At 42.6% G+C, this 26,285-nt stretch overlaps 2 protein-coding genes across 4 annotated transcripts; one reads left to right on the plus strand and one right to left on the minus strand.

The window, feature by feature from the left end:
• The first annotated feature begins 869 nt into the window (after positions 1-869).
• On the plus strand, positions 870-4,646 carry nkx6.3 (NK6 homeobox 3). Its single transcript, XM_076988994.1, has 3 exons — positions 870-1,287; positions 2,353-2,525; positions 2,748-4,646. The coding sequence occupies exons 1-3, from the start codon at positions 870-872 to the stop codon at positions 2,976-2,978; spliced, it is 822 nt and encodes a 273-aa protein (XP_076845109.1). The 3' UTR covers positions 2,979-4,646.
• A 314-nt stretch (positions 4,647-4,960) lies between these two features.
• inpp5l (inositol polyphosphate-5-phosphatase L) lies at positions 4,961-25,852 on the minus strand. Of its 3 annotated transcripts, none has more exons than XM_076988993.1 (16): positions 25,383-25,852; positions 19,775-19,816; positions 19,477-19,577; positions 18,965-19,052; positions 15,140-15,203; positions 13,936-14,039; positions 13,472-13,524; positions 12,517-12,636; positions 11,826-11,910; positions 11,631-11,723; positions 10,689-10,763; positions 10,415-10,488; positions 10,196-10,307; positions 9,219-9,287; positions 9,001-9,066; positions 4,961-8,131 (listed from the first exon to the last, which is right to left on the minus strand). In XM_076988993.1, the coding sequence occupies exons 1-15, from the start codon at positions 25,440-25,442 to the stop codon at positions 9,025-9,027; spliced, it is 1,182 nt and encodes a 393-aa protein (XP_076845108.1). In that variant the 5' UTR covers positions 25,443-25,852; the 3' UTR covers positions 4,961-8,131; positions 9,001-9,024. The 3 variants fall into 3 exon arrangements, with proteins under 3 accessions (XP_076845108.1, XP_076845106.1, XP_076845107.1); XM_076988991.1 differs by having other exon boundaries at positions 10,689-10,766; XM_076988992.1 differs by having other exon boundaries at positions 4,961-8,134; positions 10,689-10,766.
• Between the last annotated feature and the right edge of the window lie 433 nt (positions 25,853-26,285).

Below are 26,285 nucleotides of genomic sequence, written 5' to 3' on the forward strand. Positions count from 1 at the left end.
CTGGGAGGAAGAAAAAAGGATAAATGTCCATACTGTCAAAGATGGCATGCAGCAGAATAACAAGCTCAGCCGCTTCGTGAAATATCTGATTTACTGTGTTAGCTCACAGTTCTGCAATCAAAATAGAAAAGGTAAACATTTACAAAGAAAAGGTAAAATAAAGTCCGGCTGGCCACAAAACCCTCCTAAAGTCCCATATCTTTCTGCTCCAATACGTAGGTGTTCTTCCACACACAGGGCTGAGAAGCCATCAAAAACTCACTAATTCCCACCCTGCCACTTCAAAAACTGATTAATCTCCCATCGACCAATCGAGTGCTGCCGTCCTGTGCCATGACCAATGATGTGCCCTGACATCTCGAGTGCTTGTCCAATCCAGGCCTGGTAGCCTAATGATGGTCATTATTATCCAGAGGGTGCCACATATGTGCAAGGTAGTTCTTATTTATGACCTTAGAGTAAGGAGCTACCTTGAGGGCATTTGTCTGCAGAAGTGAGAGAGGTAGTGGGTTAAAGGTGGCAAGACAGCTGGTGTTTACTTTGGAGTTGCCGCACTAACTATGGAACAAAACAGGTGAAAGTTGAGAAGAAGAAGTGGACAAATACTGTTACTGATACCAGACTTACCCACTTTGAGGTGTCCCTTAAGCAGAGAGAAACTGGCATAAGACTACAACAGCCAAGAGACTTACAGCCTTAAAGTTCTAGAGGAATAAAATAAACCTCCAGATTATATAAGGTGAGCTGGTATTTTTCTGGAGGCTGTCCCAAGCTGGACTGGACTGCAGGGGGTGTTTAATGTGAGGGTCTTCGTGAAGTTCTTCACCCTGGATCCATTGCTGTTGGACAAAGAGGAGGAACTGGTTCCCATGGAGCCCAACATCTCGGGGTCGTTCCTCTTCAACAACAGCCTGAACCAGTTCCCGTCGGACATCAAGGCGCCGATGTGTCAGTACTCGGTGTCCAACTCCTTCTACAAGCTCAGCCCCGCCAACCTCAACGCCCAGCTGCAGGCGGGCACCCCGCACGGCATCAGCGACATCCTGAGCCGCTCCATGGTGGGCTCGCCCGCCAACGCCGCCCTACTCACGGGCTACTCAACCATGGGCGGCTTCGGCACCGCCGTGCCCAGCCCAGGGGTGTACTACAACCGCGACTATGCCCCCACGGGGCTGGGCGGGTTCCCCAAACCCAGCGCGGAGTGTCCGGGCATGAAGGGACGTAGCAGCACTTGCTGGGTGGAGGGAGGCTATGACTGGAGAGGAGGGAGACAACAGTGCAGCAACAGTAAGAATAATCTCATTATTTCTCCGCATTATACAGAAACAGGAAAAATGTGTGGAATAAACATGGCAAAAACAGCTTCTAAATTGTCCTGTTTACTATTAAATACCTAAAGATCTGTAATATTGGAAACAATTGTTGCAATCAAGTCTGGACTTTTAGTCTTTATAATATAAGAGCTTGCTCTTTGACTACTGCAGTCATGGCCATGGGTGTATATTACATTTTGAAGTGATTAAAATAGTTGCAAACACAATAAAACTACATAAAAAATATGACACTGGAATATCTATATTTTCCAACCATGTATTTACAGATATATAATTATTATTCATAAAAAATATTTCTTATTGATTTCTTGGTAAACATCTTTTATTGTGTGAACCTTGTTATATAATTGATATGGCCAAACTGTACCTATTAACGTATGCCAGAAGAGTAATTAATATTGATTTAATATCTGGACTTTTACATAAATATGGTCTATATATTCATATACTACATAATAATATATACACTGTATATGTGTCATATATGGCATAAATATGTTATTCTGAAACATGAAATCATTGCAAATAATTATAGTGTATGTATAGTTTTTTTTAAGTGTATTTATAGTGAAATGATAGCATCTGTTTTATGTGCTGTAATTGTTTTGAACAGCTTGTGATCAGACCAAAGTAAAACATCTTAGGTATCTGCTAATTATACGATAGATATTATACAATATATAATTATACAATATATATATATATATAGCACAATGGTGTAAAGTAATGATGGTGTGACTAAGGTGAAGCTACTCTACTCCATTAGCTAATCTACTACACCTCACGCTCCTGAATTACGTTCCTTAAATTCAATCAACAGCCATTTTAGGTTGTATTAATTATCTTAATTAAAATATAACACAATCACTTTTGTTAAGAAAACTAGTTCTCACTTGTAGCACTAAACACAAATATCAGTATATTTTATACCTGAACAAGACATAATTTGTTACCCAAGAAAGCTTAAGTTCTGCGGTGAACATGCGGTGTTAGCCGAGTTTCTTTTGCTTTTGGTCAGTAGACGGTGGCCACCCAGGAGAAGCGGCAGGCAGAAAAAAACACACCAGACCTACTTTCAGTGGGCACCAGATCTTCGCCCTGGAAAAAACATTCGAGCAGACCAAATATCTGGCAGGCCCAGAGCGGGCACGGCTGGCATACTCCCTAGGCATGACCGAGTCGCAAGTCAAAGTAAGCCAACACGTCCAAACGTGTCTTCACACACACATACACACCCACACCATTTATATACGTACACAACACAGTGGGGAGAGAAATAGGGTATGTTAAATTGCAATTGGGTCTATCATTTAGATGTTCCTGCAGGTTTTGTTGATAGGTGCTTGTTTAGATTAAAACATAAATAACAGAAATGCCAGAATATAAACCACTGTGGGCATATGCTTCCCACAGGTGTGGTTCCAGAACCGCAGAACAAAATGGCGCAAGAAGAGTGCGACGGAGCCCAGTTCCACCCAGGCACCGCGGGCCGAGGGCGGGCGTGACGTATCCGACAACGAGCTGGAGGACGAGGAGTACAACAAACCCCTGGACCCCGACTCGGACGACGAGAAGATCCGACTGCTGCTACGCAAACACCGCCGGGCGTTCTCTGTGCTGCGTCTGGGCCCCCATCATGTCTGACACGCTCACTCACACACTCACACACACACTCACACACACACAACGGGACGTCCTCTGTGCCGTGCCTGTGTCTGTCACGCACACACGTGCACACAGATGCGCACAAATGCAAGCATGCACACCCACATACACACATGCATGCACATGCGTACACTTGCACAACACACAGGCACATGCCCACATGCAAAGAACCGCCCACTCCATACATACATGTGTGTGGAATGAAGCCAATGCAAATTTACACTGGCACGTGCACGAAACCAGTCTCACTTTTTCTCACTTAGTTCCACGTGACAACAGTGGCACGATATTGGGTCCCACTGGCTGGATGACATTCCTGTATCAACTTTTCAACTCTTCATTCACACTACAGGGCTGAGGTTTAGAGGAGTGAACCAGACGTTATGCACGATTAATTCCACTTACAGCTTACCACACGCCCATGACCTCCAGTGCATCTCACTGTTTCAGTCCCACATATGTATTTTCCAGGAATGCATCTATTATTTATTGAATTGGAGTTTGCCCTCCACCAAATCCTAAGGACAGTGAGTTTATTTTGAAACGGCCAGTATGTAGGAAGAATTAAAAAGAGGAACTTATGATGCACATCTTGGTTATGCGATGTCAGCGAATAATAAAACCGAAGTTGTTCAATGAATTCTTGTTACTGTGTCATGGCTGAGTGATGAGTTTAGAGTAAGCAGTGCATTTTGGAGAAGTGCACTTCGAGACACAGGTCGGAATGACACGATCGTTCTCTTTGATCCAATTATTTTAGTTTTTTGGGTCCATTAATGCAAAATGCTGCATTTCAACCATTGTAAATTATCTCGTTAGACAGGCAATGACCTGAAATTCTTTGAACTTTTTTTGAGTTTATGCATATTATCAATGATGACTTGGGCCATCTTGACATAGCATATTGTCATTCTGGATAACGATGAAATCGAATCGATTCAGAAAAAGCAAAAAGTAAACTTGTATCCAATTTGAATGGTTTGTCCTAGGTAAGAGATTACTGAATCCACACGGTGACCTCTGGTATCAACCTGAACATGATTCTGAGCATCCCCAGGTCAACCGTAGTCAGTCGTCCAGTTATGGCTTCGTGTGGGCACCTGGGCCTGATATCTCATTCATGAAAACCAGAAAGAAGGCAGGTGTTCTGAGTTCAAGTGTAGTCTGAAGCTGCACAATCATGAAAGTTGTAATACACGTGAACTGCATTGTGCAAAAATGATTTTAATGTTTGAACTTCAGTTCAATGTGCCATAAATCAGTTTGATATTCTATGGTATGAATTGTATTATATACATCCCCCTTTTCAATATGTGAAGTGATAAATTAATATTCTTAAAAAATGTCTTGCTGTCTTTCACACATTTGTATAATTTGTTATTGAATATTAACGGGAACAAATATTATTTTTCAGGCAATTGTGTTCTACCATGTCAGGAAGGATGTCAACATTGCTGACAATAAAAAAGCTCTATCTAAGTAATGCAGTAACACCCTCTTACTGATAAGCCAACATAAAGCTATCTGGACGCATTTTAACACCTGTTGCAGTAATGCGGCAGAAAGTCAACATATCATTCAAAGCCTAGAAGTATACAGCATCTGTACATGTTCATGTTGAACAGCAGTGGAGACCCTGTGCTCTGACAAAGCTAAACAGTCTTGCTTCTCTCATATATATATATATATATATATATATATATATATATATATATATATATATATATATATATATATATATATATATATATAATTAACCAGGATGTAAATGTCAGACTTAACATTGTGTAAATACAGATGTATATAACTATGTAGCTAATCTCTGACGTACTCTGTTATCGTTTCTTGACGCTGCAGATAAAACAGACTTTGAATCAGAAACCTAAAAGTTCCCTGCCATGTGTTGGCCAGCCAGCAAGAATTGGGTCAGAACTAATGAGGCATTTCTTTGACAACAAATCTAGAACATCAACATCTTCATTGAAACATCAAAATCTGTTGAGCTGCAATACAGCATACACAACATTTGCTAAGTGTGTTATTTTTAGGACAACACACCTTTCTTTTCATGCTTTTTTTTTGCAGAAATGACAATGCACATGTTGTATGAGGGATATATACATTGAATATATACATTTAATAAGGAATTAAAAGTTTATATTAACATGCCATTCTGAAGCAAACATTCATTTGTCTAGTCACTGCTAGTCACCATGGCTAACTGATGATGATGGATTTATGGAATAAACATTTCAGATCTGCTATTTCACATCAAATGTACATTTCAGACCTGTTATTTCACGTCAAAGGTGCTGACCGTGAAGCAAAAGAAACAGAAACCCCTGTGCGCCTGCCGTCGTGTTTAATGTTGGGTTACCAACAACACACTGTTGCTTATATATGGTGTTGATACATCGGGTCACCTGTATCCGAGCTGAGCGTTTTAGAGCACAAATATGATTTGTCAGGTCAGATCTGAGCACTTTTACTGGGTTTCTATTGGCTTCCACTGTGTGCCCACCCCAAACAGCCCATCCGTGTATTCCACTTCCTTCTCTGTCGCCCTCAGCAGAAAACCTGAACCTGTCGCATCACTGCACCATCAATCTTCTCAAATGCATTAATGGTGAAGACCTGTGCCATGACAACTCTGGATTTAACCGGCCGTTCTCTTTCACAGCCTCTTAAATGCCATCGATCCGCGCACGTTGCTGGGCGCCGCCTGCCTGAGCAAATAAAACAAAACAAAACAAAACGAAATAAAATCAAATCGGACCCATTTCACCTTGAGGGGGACTAAATTCAATTCCTCGTTTGTTTTAAGACTAAAGCCACATCAAGCCTGTGCGCTAGCTTTAGCCGTCTTGCTAAAAGAAGCCGTGCTCAAGACCGGCAAGTCGAAAACAACGTTAAAAGAAAGTGAACAGCAGTCATTATAGGATTCAAACAGTGGCAAGCATTTATGAAACTGCTACTGAACATCGAGGTTTTGAGTGGTCGATCTGCACAGGTGTAAAACAAGGCAAGTCAACAGCTACATACCGTACGTCTGAGACTCTAAGCTTAAAGCTGTGCAATTCATCATATGTTTATGCCAACACCTATAAATTACACTGTGTAAGACTGTAGTGTTTTAAGTCTTTCTGTAAAATCAGTAATGCCAAACATCACGGCCCCATATCGAAGTTCACAGTGTGACGAGGCCCTCGGGAACCATGCGTTACACTGATCACACCATGGATCAACTCCAGCAACTCCATTATTGACAAATGGGCCATGCAATTGAACCCTCACACTTAAATTATTGATTTCCGACTGATTCGAGGAGTTGTGCTGGTGGTGGTGGTGGGGGGTGGGGGTCATCCAGATTACACAGATACAATCAATAACTTCTAGTCAAGTTGAACTAATGACTCCCTTGTCATATCTGTGTAATCGTTTTGTGCCACTTAAATGGTAGTTAATGAATATTGATGGTCAGTGGACCAAATTACTTTTGATATAAATAAACATCTGCCAGAGAGCATGTGTAGCTGCACAGCTGGACTCTAGACGGCGGAGAGGGTAATGATCCATGGTGTGGCCGGACATTCATGAGAACTAGAAAACAAACAAAAAAACAAAAAAAAAACAACAAACAAAAAAATCTAAGCTCTGAGATTTAAGCATATGAAAATGGGAAAACCAGACTTTTATGGCTTTTTTGAAGAATTCATAGAAGCCTGATCCTCCCAATTTCAGAGTACCCAGCATATAAAAGTGAAACAAATCACACTTTACGGGGATAAGCAGATAATCCCAGACTAACAGGACACACACTCAGCTTGGATTGGGAGTGTCACTTGCTGGATTGTGGGACACCGTTGTAATGTGCTGTGCCAACCTTCTACTGACAATGTGAAGTAATGAAAGCTGAGAAGATCAGATGTTATAAGCATCTGTGTGTGGGGGTCTGTGTGTGTGGGGGGGTCTCTGTATGGGTCTCCATCTGTGTGTAGGAGTCTCTGTATGGGTGTGGGGTCTATCTGTGTGTGGGGGTCTCTGTATGGGTGCCTCTAGTAATCGGTAATAAAAGGATTCTCTTCTATATCAAAGACACTTAATAAAACTCAGCTGACTCATTAGGTGATGAATCTTATAAGACAACCAAGATGATGGCTAGACTCATGCGTCAGTCAGTCCCTATGGCAACAGTGGTTAGTTTGTTTCTCACCAACTACATCTTCAATCTTATATACAACCAAGAAACAGGAAAAAAAAAATGTTGTGACTTTTTTGACACTTGTGTGGGGATGTGTGGGTTGTATTGAGACTGAGACTGAACACTGAGATCCAGGACGGATGGGACTCAAACAGCAGGAGAGTGTCTGAGGTGTAGTTCTGTATCAGCATTCACCGCCACGCTCAAGCTCTAATTAAAAGTCTGCAGGCCCGTTGCCGTGGTCCACCCTGTGTGGCATTTCCATATTTCACACAGCACGCGAGGCCTTCCGGTCCGTCCCGGGTGGTCACAGCACACGAACCGTATCGATTCGAGAAATGTCTGAGTTACGACGTAGTCTGTGAGGGTGAGAGTGAAGTCAGCAGTGGGCTAGAGAATGCATGCTGGGCCCAGACTCCAGAGTTTAGAGATCATTCTGTATATGTGCAGAGCCCAGAGTCCAGAGTTTAGACGTCATTTTATCTTGTCTCGTAGAGGTCCAAAGGAGCTGAGGAAGAAGCAATAGTGAAAGTGAGGGAGCATGTGCACGAGGCTGGCGTGTGCACGAGGCTGGCGTGTGCACGAGGGGGGCGTGTGCACGAGGCTGGCGTGTGCACGAGGCGGGCATGTGCACGAGGCGGGCGTGTGCACGAGGCGGGCGTGTGCTCGAGTTGAGCAGGCATCTACGTACTGCAGGCTTCAGAAGATTGGTAGAAAAACAGAGGCAGGAAGAGGATGTTCCTGGACCGCCTTGAGAACTATAAAATGGTAAAACGTGCACATGCGTATTCCTAAGGAAAAAGTAACATCCCCTGCTTGTGTGTGTGTGTGCATGCATGCATGCTTGTGTGTGTGTGTGCACAGCCTGGGATAGTCTTTTGGTGAGTCTCTAAAATCTCTTCTTCTTCTTTACCAACATACACAGGCAACCCTGCTGGACACAGAAAATCAGCATGTCAAGGGACAAATTCAAAGCTCTCAGACAATGATCTGTGATTGCCGATACATAGATAAGAACATTATGGGCTACATAAGCAGGTGACCTTCCATCAACATAGAACCGAATGAAGAAATCTCTGGATTTAAATATACTCATTTTAAATATTTTATTGGCCAATAAGATTAAAACTGTCATCTCTCTTCTCAGTTGTGACAGAATGTTTTACTGTAACTCAGAACACGTTATTGTGAAACCCTGGCAGATATAATCTTATATCCTCTCTCATACATACACATAAGTGTTCGGAATACTATAAAGATTTCTACATCACATAAGAAAGAGGATGTGCCAAAGGTGAATGACTGAAAACCATTTTAAGACTTTTAATTTTTAATTTCAAATGTTAGCCTTCTCCACTGAGACCTGACAGAAATCATCAGGTATTTCTCCCATCCTGACATAGAGACCATATCAGAAGGCCTGTCTAATCCCCTGACGACCACAACCTATAGAACACACATAAAACTGGCAACCAAACACAATCACGGCCATAAAAATGCCAATAGAGGAGAAGGACCTAGGATATATACCTCACTGGCCTGCTATGGCTGTCAGTAATTAATGAACACAACCATCTTTATGACACCTTGTTAAGCGCTGTTAACATAGCAAATAGTAAAATGCAGAGGATCCAATAGACGTGGATTAGGTACGTCTACATTTTATTACGCACATGGGAGTTTTTCCCCGAGCACTTGTCTGGCTCAACAGCGTAGACTGGCCTGGTGAGTGTCTATATGGCCAGGGAGAGGCAGAGGTGAGGGTCCTTGAAGGCTGAAGAACGTGAGATGCTCACTCACCCTTTAATGGGTCTGTGATCTGTGTCAGTGGACATTGGTCTTCAGTGCAAAAAACAGGAACACAGGCTGGAATGGGAAAGAAAACAGTGTTTCCGACCAGAAGAAACCACTGGCCTTTACTTTTAACATTCACGGTTAAATGCAGGTTTGCTCTCCTGTGGAGTGCGGACATTATATAAATACACTGATGCTGAATGATAGTTCTCTTATTTGATTACCTTGTGGTCTCCCATACAGACATTCGGGCCCAGTGTGTTATAGACAACATTTCGATCCCCATCGTCTTTCTGCAAATGACCAACACATAATAAAAAGGAAAAGAAAACAATCAATTGCTAATTTGAGGTGGACAGAGGACCTTCCCTGAAGTAGAAGCACACTGACCTGTGCTGGGTGCTTCTGCATGTTTATTACATGTATGTGCATGTTTATTACAAATATGTTCATATTTATTATGCATATGTGCATGTTTATTACAAATATGTTCATATTTATTACGCATATGTGCATGTTTATTACAAATATGTTCATATTTATTACGCATATGTGCATGTTTATTACGTGTATGTGAATGTTTATTACGCATATGTGCATGTTTATTACATGTATGCAAATGTTTATTACTCATATGTGCATGTTTATTACGTATATGTGCATGTTTATTACATGTATGTGAATGGTTATTACGCATATGTGCATGTTTATTACACATATGTGCATGCTTATTACGCATATGTGCATGCTTATTACACATATGTGCATGTTTATTACACATCTGTGCATGTTTATTACACGTATGTGAATGTTTATTACGCATATGTGCATGTTTATTACATGTATGTGAATGTTTATTACGCAATGTGCATGTTTATTACGCATATGTGAATGTGCATTACGCATATGTGCATGTTTATTACGCATATGTGCATGTTTATTACACATATGTGCATGTTTATTACACATATGTACATGTTTATTACACATATGTGCATGTTTATTACGCATATGTGCATGTTTATTACACATATGTGCATGTTTATTACACATATGTACATGTTTATTACACATATGTGCATGTTTATTACGCATATGTGCATGCTTATTACGCATATGTGCATGTTTATTACACGTATGTGCATGTTTATTACTGCCCTAACTGCTGGTGTTGGAGACTGGGTCATAAGGCAACACTTGCCGTCTGGATGATGTCTCGCGCACTGTGGGACATGATGATACGGTCACACCAGGAGGGGCAGCGTGTGTTCATGTACTGAGTGGGTTTAGTGTAGTCTTCACTGTAGGGGTAACTGCGGAAAGACAAGAGTACTCCATCATTAGAAACGTTTGCCGCCGCCACTCCGGAGGTCAAGCGGTTATGGGAGTAGGCTGTAGACCCTCGAAACTGTCTGCTCACCTGGGAGGAAACAGGATCTCCTCTTCCGTTATGACATCGTGGAACGCTGCTATCTCCTTGTCGTACTTTAAGAGCTGTGGGGTAGATAGAGTGGACAAGCTAACACTGCAGTCATGTGACAGACATGCAGGGGCAAATCAACAATGGCCGTATGGCCAGGACCTGGGGGGGTAACCCCCCATTCACAGCAGTTTGAACTGTACAGTAATACAGACAGACGAGAGCGGGACAGACTTCAGCCCGGAGAGATAGAAAGATGGAGAAATATGCTTACCTCTCTGCCATCGTTCTCTCTGAAGTCTGCCTGGTGGAGGTAGGCAAACAGCTTAGTCTCTATGTGAAGAAGGACCTGCTGGTGGGAGGGATGGGGTGTGAACAGAGAGAGAGAGAGAGAGAGAGAGAGAGAGAGAGAGAGAGAGAGAGAGAGAGGGAGAGAAAAGCGAAAGATGCGAAAACAAGAATGTAAGGTAAAGCAGCAGTGAAAAAAGAAAAAATGAGAAAAAAGAGGAAGAGAAACAGAGAGAAGAGAGAGAGAGAAGAGAGAGAGAGAGAAGACAGAGGTTAATGGAGGGCATTTAAAGAACAAGCTGCAGAAGTAAGTCCTTCCGGCCTGGCACGTAAAACGAATCGCCCCTCGACCAGCGCAATCCTAACACTGCCCAGCAGTTTCTGCAAAAAGTCAATATCTTCCCACCGGCTATTAGTCTGTCCGGACGGAGTGGCGGTTGTGTTTGGGTGTGTTTGGGCCCAACGAGGGGAAATGAATGGCATCTGAGGGACAGCAGAGATGGCACAATCTCCCCTCATCAGCTGCGAGGTTCTGCTACTGTACACTGCTGTTCGCCTGCACGTTCATGCCTGGGTTGAGCTTGCTTATTAAACACTAACAGATGAACAGGCTGGTTTTTGTACTGTCTTCTCTTTATCCTGAGGCAGCCTTTTGGAAGGTTAAAGTACATATGCAGGAAAATGAAATAGTCTCTGCAAACTAAAATATTACGACATCAAGGATGCAAGATGGCATTTCAACATGCTGAATTTATTAACTGAAACAAAACATTTCAGTTCAACATTTTTCCCAATATTAATTTTATTTTCTAACATAAACCTAAATTAGGCAATTTTATCTAGGATCAGCCTAGCCTTGTTAACTGCTGCCTGTGAACTCTAGGAAACTGATCTGGGGACAGTGTTAATCAGCAGTGTGGAGGCCCACCTTGTGGTCATTGTCCTTCTTCTCATAAATGATTTTCTCCACCTCATTACTGCTGTCCTTCACCGTCTGCACTTCCGCCGACGTGGAGAGGTTCTGAAGGAGAAGTGCAACTGAGATCTGCACTGGGTTTCCCCACAGAACTACAGCAGATGTACTTTGTGTTGTACTTTATGTGCGAGCGTGCATGTAGCACACCTGTACAAGGCTTAGTGTGTCGAGGCGAAAGTTAAAATCCCCAAACAGGAAGAAAGGCAGAAGGCTGTAGCTGTTGTCCGATATCCTACAGCAGAAAAACACCTAATGAGTCAAGGACAAACACCCAACGAGTCAAGGACAAACACCCAACAAGTCAAGGACAAACACCCAACAAGTCAAGGACAAACACCTAATGAGTCAAGGACAAACACCTAACGAGTCAAGGACAAACACTTAATGAGTCAATGACAAACACCTAATGAGTCAAGGACAAACACCTAACGAGTCAAGGACAAACACTTAATGAGTCAATGACAAACACCTAATGAGTCAAGGACAAACACCCAACAAGTCAAGGACAAACACCTAACGAGTCAAGGACAAACACCCAACGAGTCAAGGACAAACACCCAAAGAGTCAAATACACACACCTAATTAGTTAACGACAAACACTTAATGAGTCAAGGACAAACACTTAATGAGTCAAGAATCTGAACCCATTTGGTGACAGCAGATGGAATCACGCAAAACAGCAGTTCATCTGTACTTAAATGCAGTTCTTTCTAGGACAAGCTTGCCTGGTGTCAGGCAAAAACAGGCTATAGTATTTTTCTATTATTTTGTTTGTATAAGTGGATTTCTGTGCTAGGAGCACACAGTCATGGCCACCTCGCTAGGCTGAGTGCTCACCTGTTAATGATGTACCGGAGCGCTCGCTGCCGATACGTGGAGTATACAGACGGGCTGGAGTTGCAGGCTATGAGGTTGGAAGCATCGTGAAAGAGGTGTACATTCACCAAGTCCAAGCCCCTACGTGCGCACACACACACACACACACACACACACACACACACACACACACACACACACACACACACACACACACACACATCAGGAAAAGATGACTTCCACAGCACACCACAGACTTTAGACTGGTCCTACAAGGTTTGTAATGTCTCCTAACTGGACATGTGTAATAATACACACACACACTCATACAAATAAAACATTTATTTTATATGTTCATTGACATCCTGTTTATTGTATGGACACAATGACGTGTGTATTTCTCAAATCTGTTTGTGTGCGTATGTTTGCATACATGCCCCCATATGTGTGCAGAAGTATTTGTCCATGTCTGTGTGTGTGTGTTTGCCGACGTGTGTGTGCGTGCGTGTCAACCCCTCTATCTCGCTGCTGTCACTCCGGCAGGCTGCTGTAGGTCATTAGCTGTCAGGAAGGGCTGGGCTGCCCGGGTAACGTCCCCAAACACACGCAGGTCGTTTATCACACGCACGGTTCACCAGCCCCATGTTCACGCTCCCCGCACCTGCCGCCATGCCCACGCACTAACGCACACGTGATGGGTCCTGGGCCCTGGCTCACGTCTCTAGCCACGCAGAGGCTGAACACGCACAGCCTTTTGTTCGGGAACTGGGGGAGCCGCCCGGACACGGACACACACTCTGGAAGCGTGCATGTGTGCGATTTTGACGCATATGCGCGGTGAAATGCTGAAAACCTGCAACACCTAGAGGGCTCCGTGTGGGTGTGTATGGTGGGGAGTGTGTGTGTGTGTGTGTGTGTGTGTGTGTGTGTGTGTGTGTGTGTGTGTGTGTGTGTGTGTGTTTCCATGTTGACATACTGATTATGAATCATCCAGCGTGTCCTCATGTAGCCTTTCCGCGACCACTTGATCTGAAGGGAATTAAATAAGCAAATAAATAAAAGACATAAAAGATATAGAATATAAAGTGCTATTATCAAAACTACCTAACCTATTTCTCACTACTTCGTCTGAGAAAAAACTTTTGAATTACAGTTTGCTTCACTCACACCTGCAGCTTCCTGGTTTTCAAAGAAAATCAGACATTTTCTTTTAAGACTCACCAGTAAATAAATATTGATAGTGTTAGACAAAAAATAACAGGAAATCAGCATTGTCTTATTAAGTATGACAACCACGTAGCAACTGGAAGTATAAAACTAAAATTTATTGGCCATTGTGTCTCCGAGTCATTTTGCCATTTTGTCAAAGTTAGAGTACGGAATGGTACAATTGAAATGATGACTTTACAACTCTCTAAAAAGCATTTTCAACACACTTACATCGGGCCAGAAATTCTTGGGGAATTTTTCTTTCTCCACTGTTGTGACTCCATCCAGGGAGCCCATATACTTATTCCACCCAACGACAGATTTAAACTCCTTTGCTATGAGAGACAAATAGAAGAGAGAGAATAAACAAGTTTGTTTGTTGTGTGTGTGTGTGTGTGTGTGTGTGTGTGTGTGTGTGTGTGTGTGTGTGTGTGAGAGAGAGAGAGAGAGAGAGAGAGAGAGAGAGAGACAAAAAGATAACCTGAGACATGCAAACACAAAATCAATATGCTAATGTTAGCCTCTCTCCCTTTTCCCAAAGCAAGAGCAGGATCCACAGGACACGAATTTGACGGAGACCCAAATTCATCAGCACCCCGATCTTTATGGCTCTTCTATTAGACGGCTTCGTAAAAGCTTATTCATGAGACGGCGTGACCAGAATGTGCACACAGACACGGACCTCTCCTCTGATTCCAGAGAGGCTATCAAAGCAGAATTTAAATCTAAATGTAGGCGCATTTCAGTTGTGTGGCTCAGATTAAGATGGTATAATGGAAATAATATCTTAATGATAGTAGGCCAGGCGTGGTCGTACATTTAATCTGTAATGTAGGCTACTGCTCAAGTCTGATAGGCGTAGGTTTACTGACAGACAGGCAGATGATGAATACACTCATCTTAACGTCCAGATGAGGATCATTATCATTAAATTTCATAAATCCTTTGAGTGTGTAACGCCTGCAATTATAAGTGCAAAAACAAACATGTTTGATCCCTCCCCTTTCTGGTAATCGTTTGACACAATAACCTATAACTCTAATAACTAATTTTGACAATGCAACATATAGTACTGATTAAGAAAATAAACCCAACACCCTGAGGTCTTTTGTGTTGGCCATTATTAGCTAAAAGATAAAAGACTTGAAAGATATAAAATGCTTTGTCAGTGTTGGACAGTTTCTATCAAATGTTTGCAAACCAAACGGTTTGTACAGAACAGCTGTGTGATCTGCGTGTTTGTGTTGCTCAACGCCGTTCGGTTTATTGGTTTATCCGCACGCTACTGCGTCTCTCTTAACAGCGCAATAACGCAGTATTGACGCAGCTCACGAGGACAACGAGGCAGCTCACGAGGCTCACAACTTTGTTTATCCGCGTAATGGCAAGATGCCGTCGGTTCAGTGAAGTCATACAATAGCTATTGAATTCTTACCACTGAAGTCGTATTGCTGTATGTTCTTTAGGGACTTGTGGATGAAGTACATACTACCCAGAGCCTGCGGAGACCCACGGAGAAAGGAAGAATACATTAGTATGCAGGTTGTGATTGCATGCAGACACATCCATGAACTACACATTAAAACACCCTGCAATATTCAGATTGGTTTTGATGTTAGTCAGTAATGTTTTCACGTTCTTATAACGATTAACTGTTGGCATTCCGTACACAAGGGAATATTTTACTTGCACTCTGACATAAAACCTCGACGTGTGAATGAGGTTGAGGGAAAATTCTACAACGAAGACAAACAGAAGAACTTAAATATTTAAAACAGAAATGTATTAAATAAATCAAGTCATAATGAGCCGTTAGGGTAGTATGTTACCCACAAACTGTTGGGAGTTTTACAATTAAGTGTGTGATAACATGTGCACCTTATTTAATGCATGAAAATCCATGTACAGCAGCAACATATCAACAAAGAGAACCTAAAACACACCATACACCACAACACCTGCTTTTAGCACACACACCCTCGGACAGAGACGCAATTTCTTTTAACGCACGCACACATCAATCCCGACCCGGCGAGATCAATACGGACAGAAAATTAAAACAATCACACAGTGATTAAACACGGGAGACCGCCGGCAGCCCGGTGCGAGCCCGAGAAAAATCACCTGTCGTTCTGGGCCACTTCACACTGCGGCGCCAATACTCGACAAGCGCTTAAAAACGCACGCGCCGTCTCCCCCCCTGCACGCGCAGCTAGCCGCGCGGACTGTGACGGAACGTCCCCCTGAGAGAGGGATAAATCTTGCGTGTGAAGCGATGCTGGTTTAATATGACAGGACTTTCACGACTGGCCTTGACGCTAGACATTCCTGCAAGGAGTGAACTGGGAGCCAGAAACCTGGTAATCAACGGTTACGTTTCCGAGCGTTTTTCCCCCCGCCAGGACAACGCACCTCGCCCAAGTTCACAAGCACCTCACCCGAGCGTTATGACAACAGAGACGTCTTCAGAGGGGAAAGATAATATGTGACAAAGCAGGACAATATCAAAAAGAAACAGCGCAGACTATTTGGGAACATACCGGAGTTAGGTGTATTCTAGCGAGAGAAATCACGTCTATAGAGCATCACCACCCTGTTCTGTTAATAAATGCCAAGCGGATCATTAATGATTACATGCATTCACCTTCAACGCGGTTTACGTGTATCGTGATACGGAGTTTAGGTTGCAGCTCCCCAAATAATGCTCTGACTGTCCAACTCTAGCTGTCTTCTAGTCGCAAATGTAATAATCAAAATAATAACACAAGTTCTTTTCCTGCAAAACTACCATGTTTGCTTGGGGATTTATTTGGATTATTCAAGGAGTATAAAACTTAAAACTGTTTAACTTGAACTAATTGCATTTGACTTGAACCAAGGTGATGTGTAAATCCAAAAATATCTAAACTTTACATCCTTGAGAGGTGATAGAAAGAGCTCTTTCTACTCCCTAAAACAACACACACACACACACACACACACACACACACACACACACACACACACACACACACACACACACACACACACACACACACCCAAAATCAAGCTGTAACCCCATTCCACACATCTCTGCATTCTCATTTCTCTCATGCCAACTGTATTGATTTGTTATCAGTTTTCTAGAGGTTGTAGATCATCGCTTGCTGGGCAGTAGAATGTGTGTGTGTGTGTGTGTGTGTGTGTGTGTGTGTGTGTGTGTGTGTGTGTGTGTGTGTGTGTGTGTGTGTGTGTGTGTACGTGCAAGGAGAGTCCACCAGTACAAATGGTGTTTTGATAAAAAAAATCACTTGTAAGTCAATAAATTTGTATTAAACGCTGGCCTGAACTGATTGCTGAAGACAGGTGTTGAAGCTGAGAGTGTGCACAGGACTCTTTATTTTGTGTGTGTCTGTCTCTTTGAGTGTGTGTGGGTCCTTGTGTATTTAAAATGCTGTACTTGTGAGGACCAATATATCTTTCCAATGGTCCTCACAACTTTACATGCATTTATTTATTACATTTTGTGTGGCTATAATAGTTACTAGAAAATAATATAATATTACAAATAAATAATATAATATCACATATAATAATATACATTATATAGTTTAGTATTACACAAAACAAAATACAGAATGTGCATGTGTGTGTGTGTGTGTGTGTGTGTGTGAGAGAGAGAGAGAGAGAGAGAGAGAGAGAGTGTATGTGTGAGAGAAGGTGGTAACACAGCCAAAGCTGTTTAACATTAACACCCTACAAAACACACTAGTTCCCCCCACCCCACCCCACCCTGTTTATTTATCATGTCCAGACTGACGGTCCTGATCAATAGTTTTAATCTGGACTTAAACGTATTGACTCAGCCCGCTGCCTGGTCCCTCCCGCACATTAACCCAGTCCATCAGGGAGTCTAACAAACACACCAACACACACATACACACACACACACACACACACACACATACACACACACACACACACGCGGGCACACACTCACGTCACACAAAAGGTCTATCACTCCTCACCTGGGTGGGTTTAGGGTTAATACCCTGTCACTCTCAAATATTAGTGTGTTTTTTCTCTCTCTCTGAAAGTGCTTCACCTGTTCTACAAAATGGCTGTAAAACACCCAAATCGTGAGAAGCAGCCAGTGCTCATGCTAGTTTGCAATGCGTCTCAGTGACCAACTCCTAAAAGTCTCCTATGAGAACCAGTGAGTCTGGCCACATCTAATCACAGCCACAGCTCTGTTTTTTTTTTTTTTTTTTTTTTTTGCTATTGACAAGGAAAGCCAGCTCAAAACACAAGGCCATACAGGAAACGCACTGTGGTCAGGCTGACAGGCATTGATGAGCTCAAATGAGCTAATGAGCTCAAATACAAGAGGCACCGATGACAGGGCCCTCACACTGTGCCTCTCTCTCTAGTGGTCACAGAGAAGAATGACAGGGGCCTCACACTGAGCCTTACTCCCTCTGGTGGTCACAGAGAAGAATGTCCTCTCCACCAGTAACGTTTCAATCCAGTTTTAGTGAGCAGAAATACACACACACACACGCGCGCGCGCACACACACGCACACGTATGCATGGATCCACGCAGGAAAGATTATCCTCATCTAAAGCTGGTGTAAATATTTAATCTTTATTGTATTTAATCTTTAATATTTAATCTTTAATGTTATCATATTGTACAATGAAATTAGGTGTTTTTTCTTAAATAATAATAATAATAAATAATAATAATAATAATAATAATAAAAATAATAAATAATACAATTAATTCAACTCCTCAGCTTCCCACTGGATTCAAACGGAGGGATGTTTTAATAGCCACATGCATATGGCGTTTGTGCGCCAAAAGAATGTATGTGCCTGAAGATTACAACATTAATAGAAAAGACCTGGCAACAGCTTTAGCCATGCAGCTAAAATAGGATCCTGACCTAACGGCCAATAATAAAGTGTTCAAGACTTGGAGAAGCCCCTTAACTGTTTTCGGCATTTGTGCAGCCCCTTGTGGTAACAGACTGTAACTGAATGTACATATAAACAGGTGCAGCTACCCGATAACCAACATGGTCACCAGAGGGCAGTGGCGCAAAAAGCGGGTATGCAGCGTATGCGACGCATAGGGGCGCTGCACTAGAGGGGGCGCCAAATCGATCAGATATAATACTGAATTTGTGTCCATCTTACGTTTCGTTCGGGGGGCGCCGATAGTATGTTTGCATACACCTCAGAAAGTAAGTAATTGCAACCCTGCCGGAGGGCACTCACCGTGAAGTTGTCTTCTGCCTTGAAATGGCTGTCTACATAGACAGACACTCGGTCAAAGTCCTTCATCTCCGAGCTGGTCTCGATCGTCCTGCAGTGGAAAAAGTGTGTGTGTGTGTGTGTGTGTGTGTGTGTGTGTGTGTGTGTGTATGTGTGTGTGTGTGTGTGTGTGTGTGTGTGTGTGTGGGGGGGGTGATATATATGTTATTTATCACGGTATCTGAATACACTGACCACTCTGAAAGATGAACTGCACATTGGCTACCAGACATCTTGGCTAATCTAGAGGTCATGAGTCTGACCACAGTCGAGATCATCTCCAACTGACATCACCCTTGAACCCTTAACTTGAGGTTGCCTAGGAATGAAGGAGGGGGTGGGCTCCCCCAGGCTTTGACCCCACCCTTTGGTTGCATAACGCACAATGTCGAACCTGATCACTAAAGCACTAACTCAAGTGACTACATTCTTGCTTCATTGTGGCCCGTTCCCCAAAGCCCAGAGCAAAAGCCTACCCAAAAAAGCTCTCTGCATGCCCCATGTTGACCATGTAGTCCTTCCCGCCCACTTCCTGGAAGTGCAGGGCCACAAATCGAGGTTTGTACGCGTGGACGACCTGACAAGGGAAACGACAGCGTTTCAAACAGCAGCAACATTAACAACATTCGATCCCCTCCGTGCTCGTGCTCCCACGCGACGTGCCGCGTGCCGAACGTGTCACGAAAGCAAAAAATAAAAAATAAAATGAAAAGGGGAAAACAATTGTAAAAACAAAAACCCGTTACGTGGTCGCTGGGACGCAGCCAGACTCACCATGAAGAACTCCCGAAGCCAATCACTCTCGATTTCGCCGACCTAGGGAGAGGAAAATTTAAGTCAGTCAGAGGCATGTTTACATTTTCATTTTTCTCATATTGGGGCAATATGAGCCCTGATTGTCTCCAGTTAGCTTTTAGTCAACAGCCCATTTAAGGGCCAGATCACCACCTTTAAGGTACGGGAACACGGGGACATGAAGAGATGGATTTAGATGGGTTTCGTAGCTGAACCCTTCTCAAGAGTGCTTCATGCAGAATGGCTCCTTATGCCTTTCTGAGAACACCCTGTCATCAGCTGGTAGCAATAACTGTCACAAGCACGCGTGTTGAATGTTTTTTATGGGGAAGGGTGTGTGGAACCTATTGGAAAAAAATTGGCAGAATATAAAAATTCGCTCAGAAGTTAATTGCTGAAGCTTCTAGAACAAACTTGTAAAATAGAACAAACAAGTTACTACTGAAGTAAGAGACGCGCTTAGCATGGAAATATCACTAAACTCAATCACCTAGGGCACCAGTTCAGTGCATCGTCCAATTATGACAGTCCTATTAAGACAGTGCTGTGCTGTTCAAATAAACCCTCCATTCATTAATATCTTAACAAGCTGCCAGTAAATATGCAGTCTGAGCAAAGAACAGCAACAATTCGCAGTAATCATTTGCGGTGTGTAGAAACATGGATAAAATAACATGAAATACAGACCAGCAGTCACACAGCAAAAGGAGAAGGCATTCAAAATGCATGGGAAGAGAAAGCGTACCAGTAATGCGAGCTTTGTCAAATGTTTACTAGACACTATCTTTGACTTTCAAGACTCGTCCATTTCAATTTGAGCAGCTCAATCAGCAGCTCAAATAGCAGCTCAATTGAAGTTAGTTTTCATTGCTGACAGTCAGTGGAATTTGAAAATTTATGACTGCACAAACACATGACACAGTTCACAAAGTTTCCATTTGTTTCTAACCAAGCGTTGCAAATGCTATAAGAAAAGTATGTTTTTCTTTTTTCTTCCTACATGCTTAATGATTTTACTGTCTTGTGATAAAGTTTTCTTTATTTTATGTTTAAAAGTTCTGCTTTGATACTGGAATTAACGCAATGAAGTTAACAGGTTACACAACTACCACTCTAATGAAATGAGTGTTGACATCTTATTCATTGTTTTATCACAGATGCTGAATCAAAGATGTGGCCACTGAGCCGAAACAGGAACCAAGTATCTTACCCGGTGCCCCCCCCAGATTTGGGTGGATGCATTATGTACACACACTCCCTTCTGGCTTGACGTTAGCAATGTCTGTAACTGTGCCCTGTTCACTAGTCCTGGATCACTATTTAGAGCACTTATTATATAGAAAACAGTTTGTCAAGGTAGATAATGATTTGGACGCAATGTTATCCCTGCTAGCTCATTACTCTGCAATGGCAGATTGCTTCACATAAATCATCTGAGCATCATATCACAGTCCACTGTAGTTATTTTGACCACATTCCAGGTACACAAGGATCGGCACAGAATTTCACAATATTATCCTGTTAAGCCGTGCGCTCCTTTCCTGAAACAAGACGCCACTTCTCAGTTTACAGACAGACTAAGCTCACCGTGTCTTCATTGGTCCCTGACTTAATGCAAACAATCATTTTGCCAGTGGCTGACTAGCTAGCCTGTAAAAAAAAAAAGACTCACAACACAAAATTATTTGACCTGAAAGCTATCAAATATAGTGATCTAGTTAACTATGTTACAGAAAGACCTTAATTTAACCTGTTACTTATATTTGTAACAGACCTGTGAGCTCTCACATCATCATCACCCCTCAATCCTTGTGTGCAAACCTTCAATCCACACAATGAGAGGCATTATGTATTTTCCTTGCCCTGTGCAATTGTTGTTTTCAGGCACCAGTACAAAACGGAGCAACCCTAATGTACCGCACTCTATACTGAATAATGCACAGTGTCAGGCACAGCTTGAATGGCTGTATTCAAAATGGCATACTGCATTCTACATGTGAAATAATTGTGGTCAAAAATAGTATTCAGTCTGCAGTATGCCAAAAATACCCAGATGTCATAATACTGTTGCCAAAATACCCAGTATGCGTGCTTGCTATACTGCCTCCCACAATGCAACATTTAAAATTTTCCTTCAAATAACATAAAAATGGTGGAGATCTAGCAGAATGCTTCTGACTCCAAATATTAACATGAGTAGAATATACAGATACATCGTGATCTAACTGCTGATTGACAGCAAAAAATGTAAGTATTATAGCCAGGATTATTGCTACTGGATTATTATAATGCATTTCAGTGTAAAACAAGCAAAAACGCCAAGGCTAACCAGCAGGTAATAAGAAAATTCAATATCATTCAAGTGAATTGATGTCCAAGGTGCCCAACTGTTAACTTTGAAAAGCAGGTGAAGTCTGTAAACTTCCTATGTAGCACAGAATTGTGTATATTGTAACTGAGAAGTTTCCCTATGGCAACTTTACCATTCTAAGGAGTCATGTGACTTTGGAGCACAATATTGCTAAATGTCATAAGGAATTATGGAGGCCTACTGGGAAGTACTATGCAGTGTATACTAGTGTAGTATGCAGTATGTCCACATAAGTATTGCAGTCTGCTATTTCGAATACAGCCTTAGCTACTATATGCTATTGTTAATCACTATAGTTTCTCTTATCACGATTATCATTTGGGTAGGGAAAACTAGTCCTTGGTCAGCGTGAAAATACCCGGAGCAGTATTAGACGAATGGGTCTTTGCATAGGTTATTTGCATGTATGTGAATTAGCACCTGAAGTGCCAGGTGACCTGCTGCGTGGGTGGGCCCTACATGAAGCAGCACACAGACCACACCAAATCTGCTTTTGCACAGTTTCATTGAAGTCCATTCTCCCAGAACGCAACCTCGGGAAAGGGAGTTCAAACCATTCCTTAGGTGAGCCGCACAAACCTTCATACCAACAAGTTTGGGGGGGGGGGGGGTGTCTAGACTTTGTTCTGGTTTGCTGGCACAATCTGGAGGTTGGCCATGAATGCAAGACTGTACGCAGCGTGCGCCTTAGGCCATCCAGACCGTTCCTAACTGGGAACAATCTATGACAAGGACAGAGGAAATGCTGACCAAACGTTAACTAGATGACATGGTGATGGACAGATGAATTGAATGAAGTTCAACACAACAGTCATTGGCTGGATGTCTGCTTCTTACCACTTATCTCAAACTTCAAAAAAGAACAAACCGAACATGTCTTTGATAGGATCACAGCATACAGGAGCTTTTTACCATGACATTCTGTTTTCAGAAAGCATTCTATGGGTTCAACCTTTCACACTCACGACTTTTTCTGAGTGGAAGGGTAAGGGGTCCAATGGAAACTTCCTTCTTCTCCTGTGTCAGGAGGGTTTCCCAAATTTGTAGTGCATCATTTCCTATCAGTGGGCTCAATGCTACGAGACTGTTGAGCTTGTTCAACTTCAGCTTTTGTCTCTAGCTCAACCAGACATGCTCACGGGAGGGAGAGAGAGAGAGAGGGAGAGAGAGAGAGAGAGAGAGAGAGAGAGAGAGAGAGAGAGAGAGAGAGAGAGTTTGTGAGCGTATCTGATAAAAAGACGTCTTGAGCCATGGAAACACACTATAATCAACCAGGAGAGGAATGATGCCAAGCAAGAAGCCGGTTAGACAGGGCTTAGCGTACAGCACTAGTTCTGTCTGTCTCTAAGCATTCAGTAGCTAAATGGGAAATGTAACAGACTACACCATCGAATGCGGCCATGCGAGTTCAGACACAGCACCCTCTTCAGTGACATTAATTGCGCCATAGCAAAAGGTGTAAAAACGCAAAGCAGAAGCTGGAAAAGTGGGTGAGATGTATGGTTTGTCCACTGAGAGAAAAACAAAAAAACCTCTCGACCAATGGAACGTTTGTAACACCAGCTTGCAGTACAGAGCAGGCCAAAGTTCTTGGTCCTTCAAACATTTGGTGTGGAACGGCCACATAATGGGTCACACCACATCATCACGCTTTTTTATAGCACAAGAGACATCAAGCTAGTTTTCCCCCAGCACTGGCCTTATGTGGTAAACCAATGTTTTGGACATTTTTGTATGTCCAAAACGTTTTTGGAAGTTTGTATCTACAGCAAAAATGTTGCCATTGTTAGGAACTCCTCTGAGGATAGATATTCATCTGTTTGTAGTCACAATTGACCCAAACATGCACTCTCTGTGATGAATTTGGCCACCGGAAACTGGGTACAAGGCCAACTTTCCACTGGTGCAGAAACTTCAACCCTCCTCAGAACCACATAACCCCAACCCCCCACTCCACAAATGTGCACACAGTGAATGTGATGCCTTTAACAATATTATTAAAACAACTGTAAGTCTGTGGGTTAGTAGAATAGGACAAAGTTTATTTCCTTAAGCTAAGAGCCCACGGCTGTCAGAGGATTATTTACCACAGTAGCTTGCTGACTGAAGTCTCACTATCAACAATGTAATTTTGACGTTATTGAGACGTGAAAGGTGGCATTACGCAAACCGGCAGAAATGATTTGAAACCACATGACATATTTGTTAACAAGCTCGCCATAAAATACTTTGTTTTACTTTTAATGTATTTTTTGTAAATTCTGCCCAGCATGCAGGGCTGAACTTTTAGACAGGATTACAAACAGCACACGAATCATTAAACTTCTAAACGTAAGGCTAGTTTCAAAATATGAGAGGGGGGTTTTTATTATTTCAAATAATGACTTCAAAAAAACGCTGTTTAACCGCACAAAAAAAGTTTCCGTGAACTTCCACTACCACAAAAGGTATCATCACTTTTGATTCCTCCGCAGTAAAAGTGTTTCAAACATCACGATGGCGCGTGCGACGTTCGGAGTTGGCGGCACAGCCTTTAAATGTGTCACAACTGTCCGTCGGTTTCCTGTTTTATTTGAATACACACACACACTGGTTGCTCAATGGTGATAGGCGGTTCGTTCCCTCCGCGCTCAACCCTCCGTGCTCAAACCCTAGCAGGCTGCAGGCGGCGGGCTCTGAGAGGGAGCCGGCGCTACTTTAGGCTGGGGACTCGAAACAGAAGAGGCCCAGTGAAGCAAAGGGAGTCTTGAGCAGCGCAGCCTGTGTTCGCTGCTGTTGCACGCCGACGAAAAAATAGTCCGTCCAATTGCGCAAAAAATGGCCAAGATATGTCGCTAGGATGTCGCAACCGTGTGACCGTGTTACTTCTGACATTAAGCGCCCGAGCACTAATGAATCAGCTACAATTTACCATTGCGACATATGCAGCTTTATAATTGACGATATTCATCACCGAAAACAAGGCTTACAGTAAGAATTCACATATTTTAGTTAGTTTGTGTAACTGTGTTTCCAAGATGTCGCTTGGTTACCTTTAATTACAGGTTGCCCTAAACGTCAGTCATCTTAACGCATGCAGGTTTTTGTTTTTGCATCAGATACTACACGAAACGATTAAAGACATGCTTTTATTGAGCTAAGTCTATACAGCCGATGCTTCAGTAGTGCATAACTGTGCAACTGTTCAGATATGCATTGATTCATATTGATACTTACGTTGTCAAATAACGATCCAACGTTTGCAGTGACTAGTAAGACGTCCGTGTGGCTCTCCATGATTGTAAAATTCCAGAAACAGTCCAAAGAAAACGATTCTCGCAGACGTGTTTCTTGAAGGTGCCCTGCTATGCGCAAAACTACCGCGAGCCTCTCGTGAGTAGGACAGCAAGACACGGATTCGAGTAGATCACTCTTTGAGCTCCTGTAAATAGTTCACACACGCCTCGTTCAAATCGGCAGGTTTTCATGGTGACTTTACCCCAGCAAACTGAAGTCGGTGCTCACTAGACATCGTTGGGTTGTTTTAAGTTGTCCGGCTTTAGAGACGGTGACAGTGGGATTTCTCCTCGTGCATTCGCATTCATTGGACTAGACTCAAAGGCGCATTCGTCCCCTGGAGAAACATCTGTATCGTTTGAGTTCCTGCCCTCCACGACTTCAACGTGCGCTTTCTGTGCTGTTATGTTTCATGAGGTCTGTAGCTCCGCCCAGTAAACTCTACTGTACAATCCCTTCAGTGTGGTTTGCGTGTCAAACAATTGAGTAAATACAGCAAATCTGTACCCTTCAAAGCTTAAGATAATATATTTATATTTATGCAGTATTACAATGTTGTTGTCTAAGTATAACAACAGAAGTTGGTGTATTTACAACAGGTCGTTCAGAGTTCTTGATATCTATAGTTGGGGTTGCATCATTTCTGATGCTTTAACTAATAGTTGTTTTTGTCATCTTGTAGGTCATAAAATAACTGTCCTTGCATAAAGGTTAAACGTTAGTATTACATTTACTAAAGTATCCATATGTGGGATCATTTTAAAAACACGAGAAAGTTTCCAAACAGCGACCTCAAGCACTGCTGAGCAGGGTAAGGATACTTAGCTTAGGAGTAGACAATTT

The sequence above is a fragment of the Brachyhypopomus gauderio genome, unplaced genomic scaffold (assembly GCF_052324685.1).
Source record: "Brachyhypopomus gauderio isolate BG-103 unplaced genomic scaffold, BGAUD_0.2 sc65, whole genome shotgun sequence".
Taxonomy (NCBI): Eukaryota; Metazoa; Chordata; class Actinopteri; order Gymnotiformes; family Hypopomidae; genus Brachyhypopomus; species Brachyhypopomus gauderio.

What these genes read in the sequence shown, in the direction of transcription:
- nkx6.3 (XM_076988994.1), top strand. Translation starts at nt 870, where the DNA reads ATGGAGCCCAACATCTCGGGGTCGTTCCTCTTCAACAACAGCCTGAAC. An exon ending in GAGACAACAGTGCAGCAACA is followed by an intron (nt 1,288 to 2,352) that starts GTAAGAATAATC and finishes GCTTTTGGTCAG; the next exon opens with TAGACGGTGGCCACCCAGGA. An exon ending in TGACCGAGTCGCAAGTCAAA is followed by an intron (nt 2,526 to 2,747) that starts GTAAGCCAACAC and finishes TGCTTCCCACAG; the next exon opens with GTGTGGTTCCAGAACCGCAG.
- inpp5l (XM_076988991.1), bottom strand. Translation starts at nt 25,442, where the DNA reads ATGGAGAGCCACACGGACGTCTTACTAGTCACTGCAAACGTTGGATCG. An exon ending in AGGCAGAAGACAACTTCACG is followed by an intron (nt 15,204 to 18,964) that starts GTGAGTGCCCTC and finishes GGGTCTCCGCAG; the next exon opens with GCTCTGGGTAGTATGTACTT. An exon ending in TCTGTATGGGAGACCACAAG is followed by an intron (nt 9,067 to 9,218) that starts GTAATCAAATAA and finishes TTCCCATTCCAG; the next exon opens with CCTGTGTTCCTGTTTTTTGC.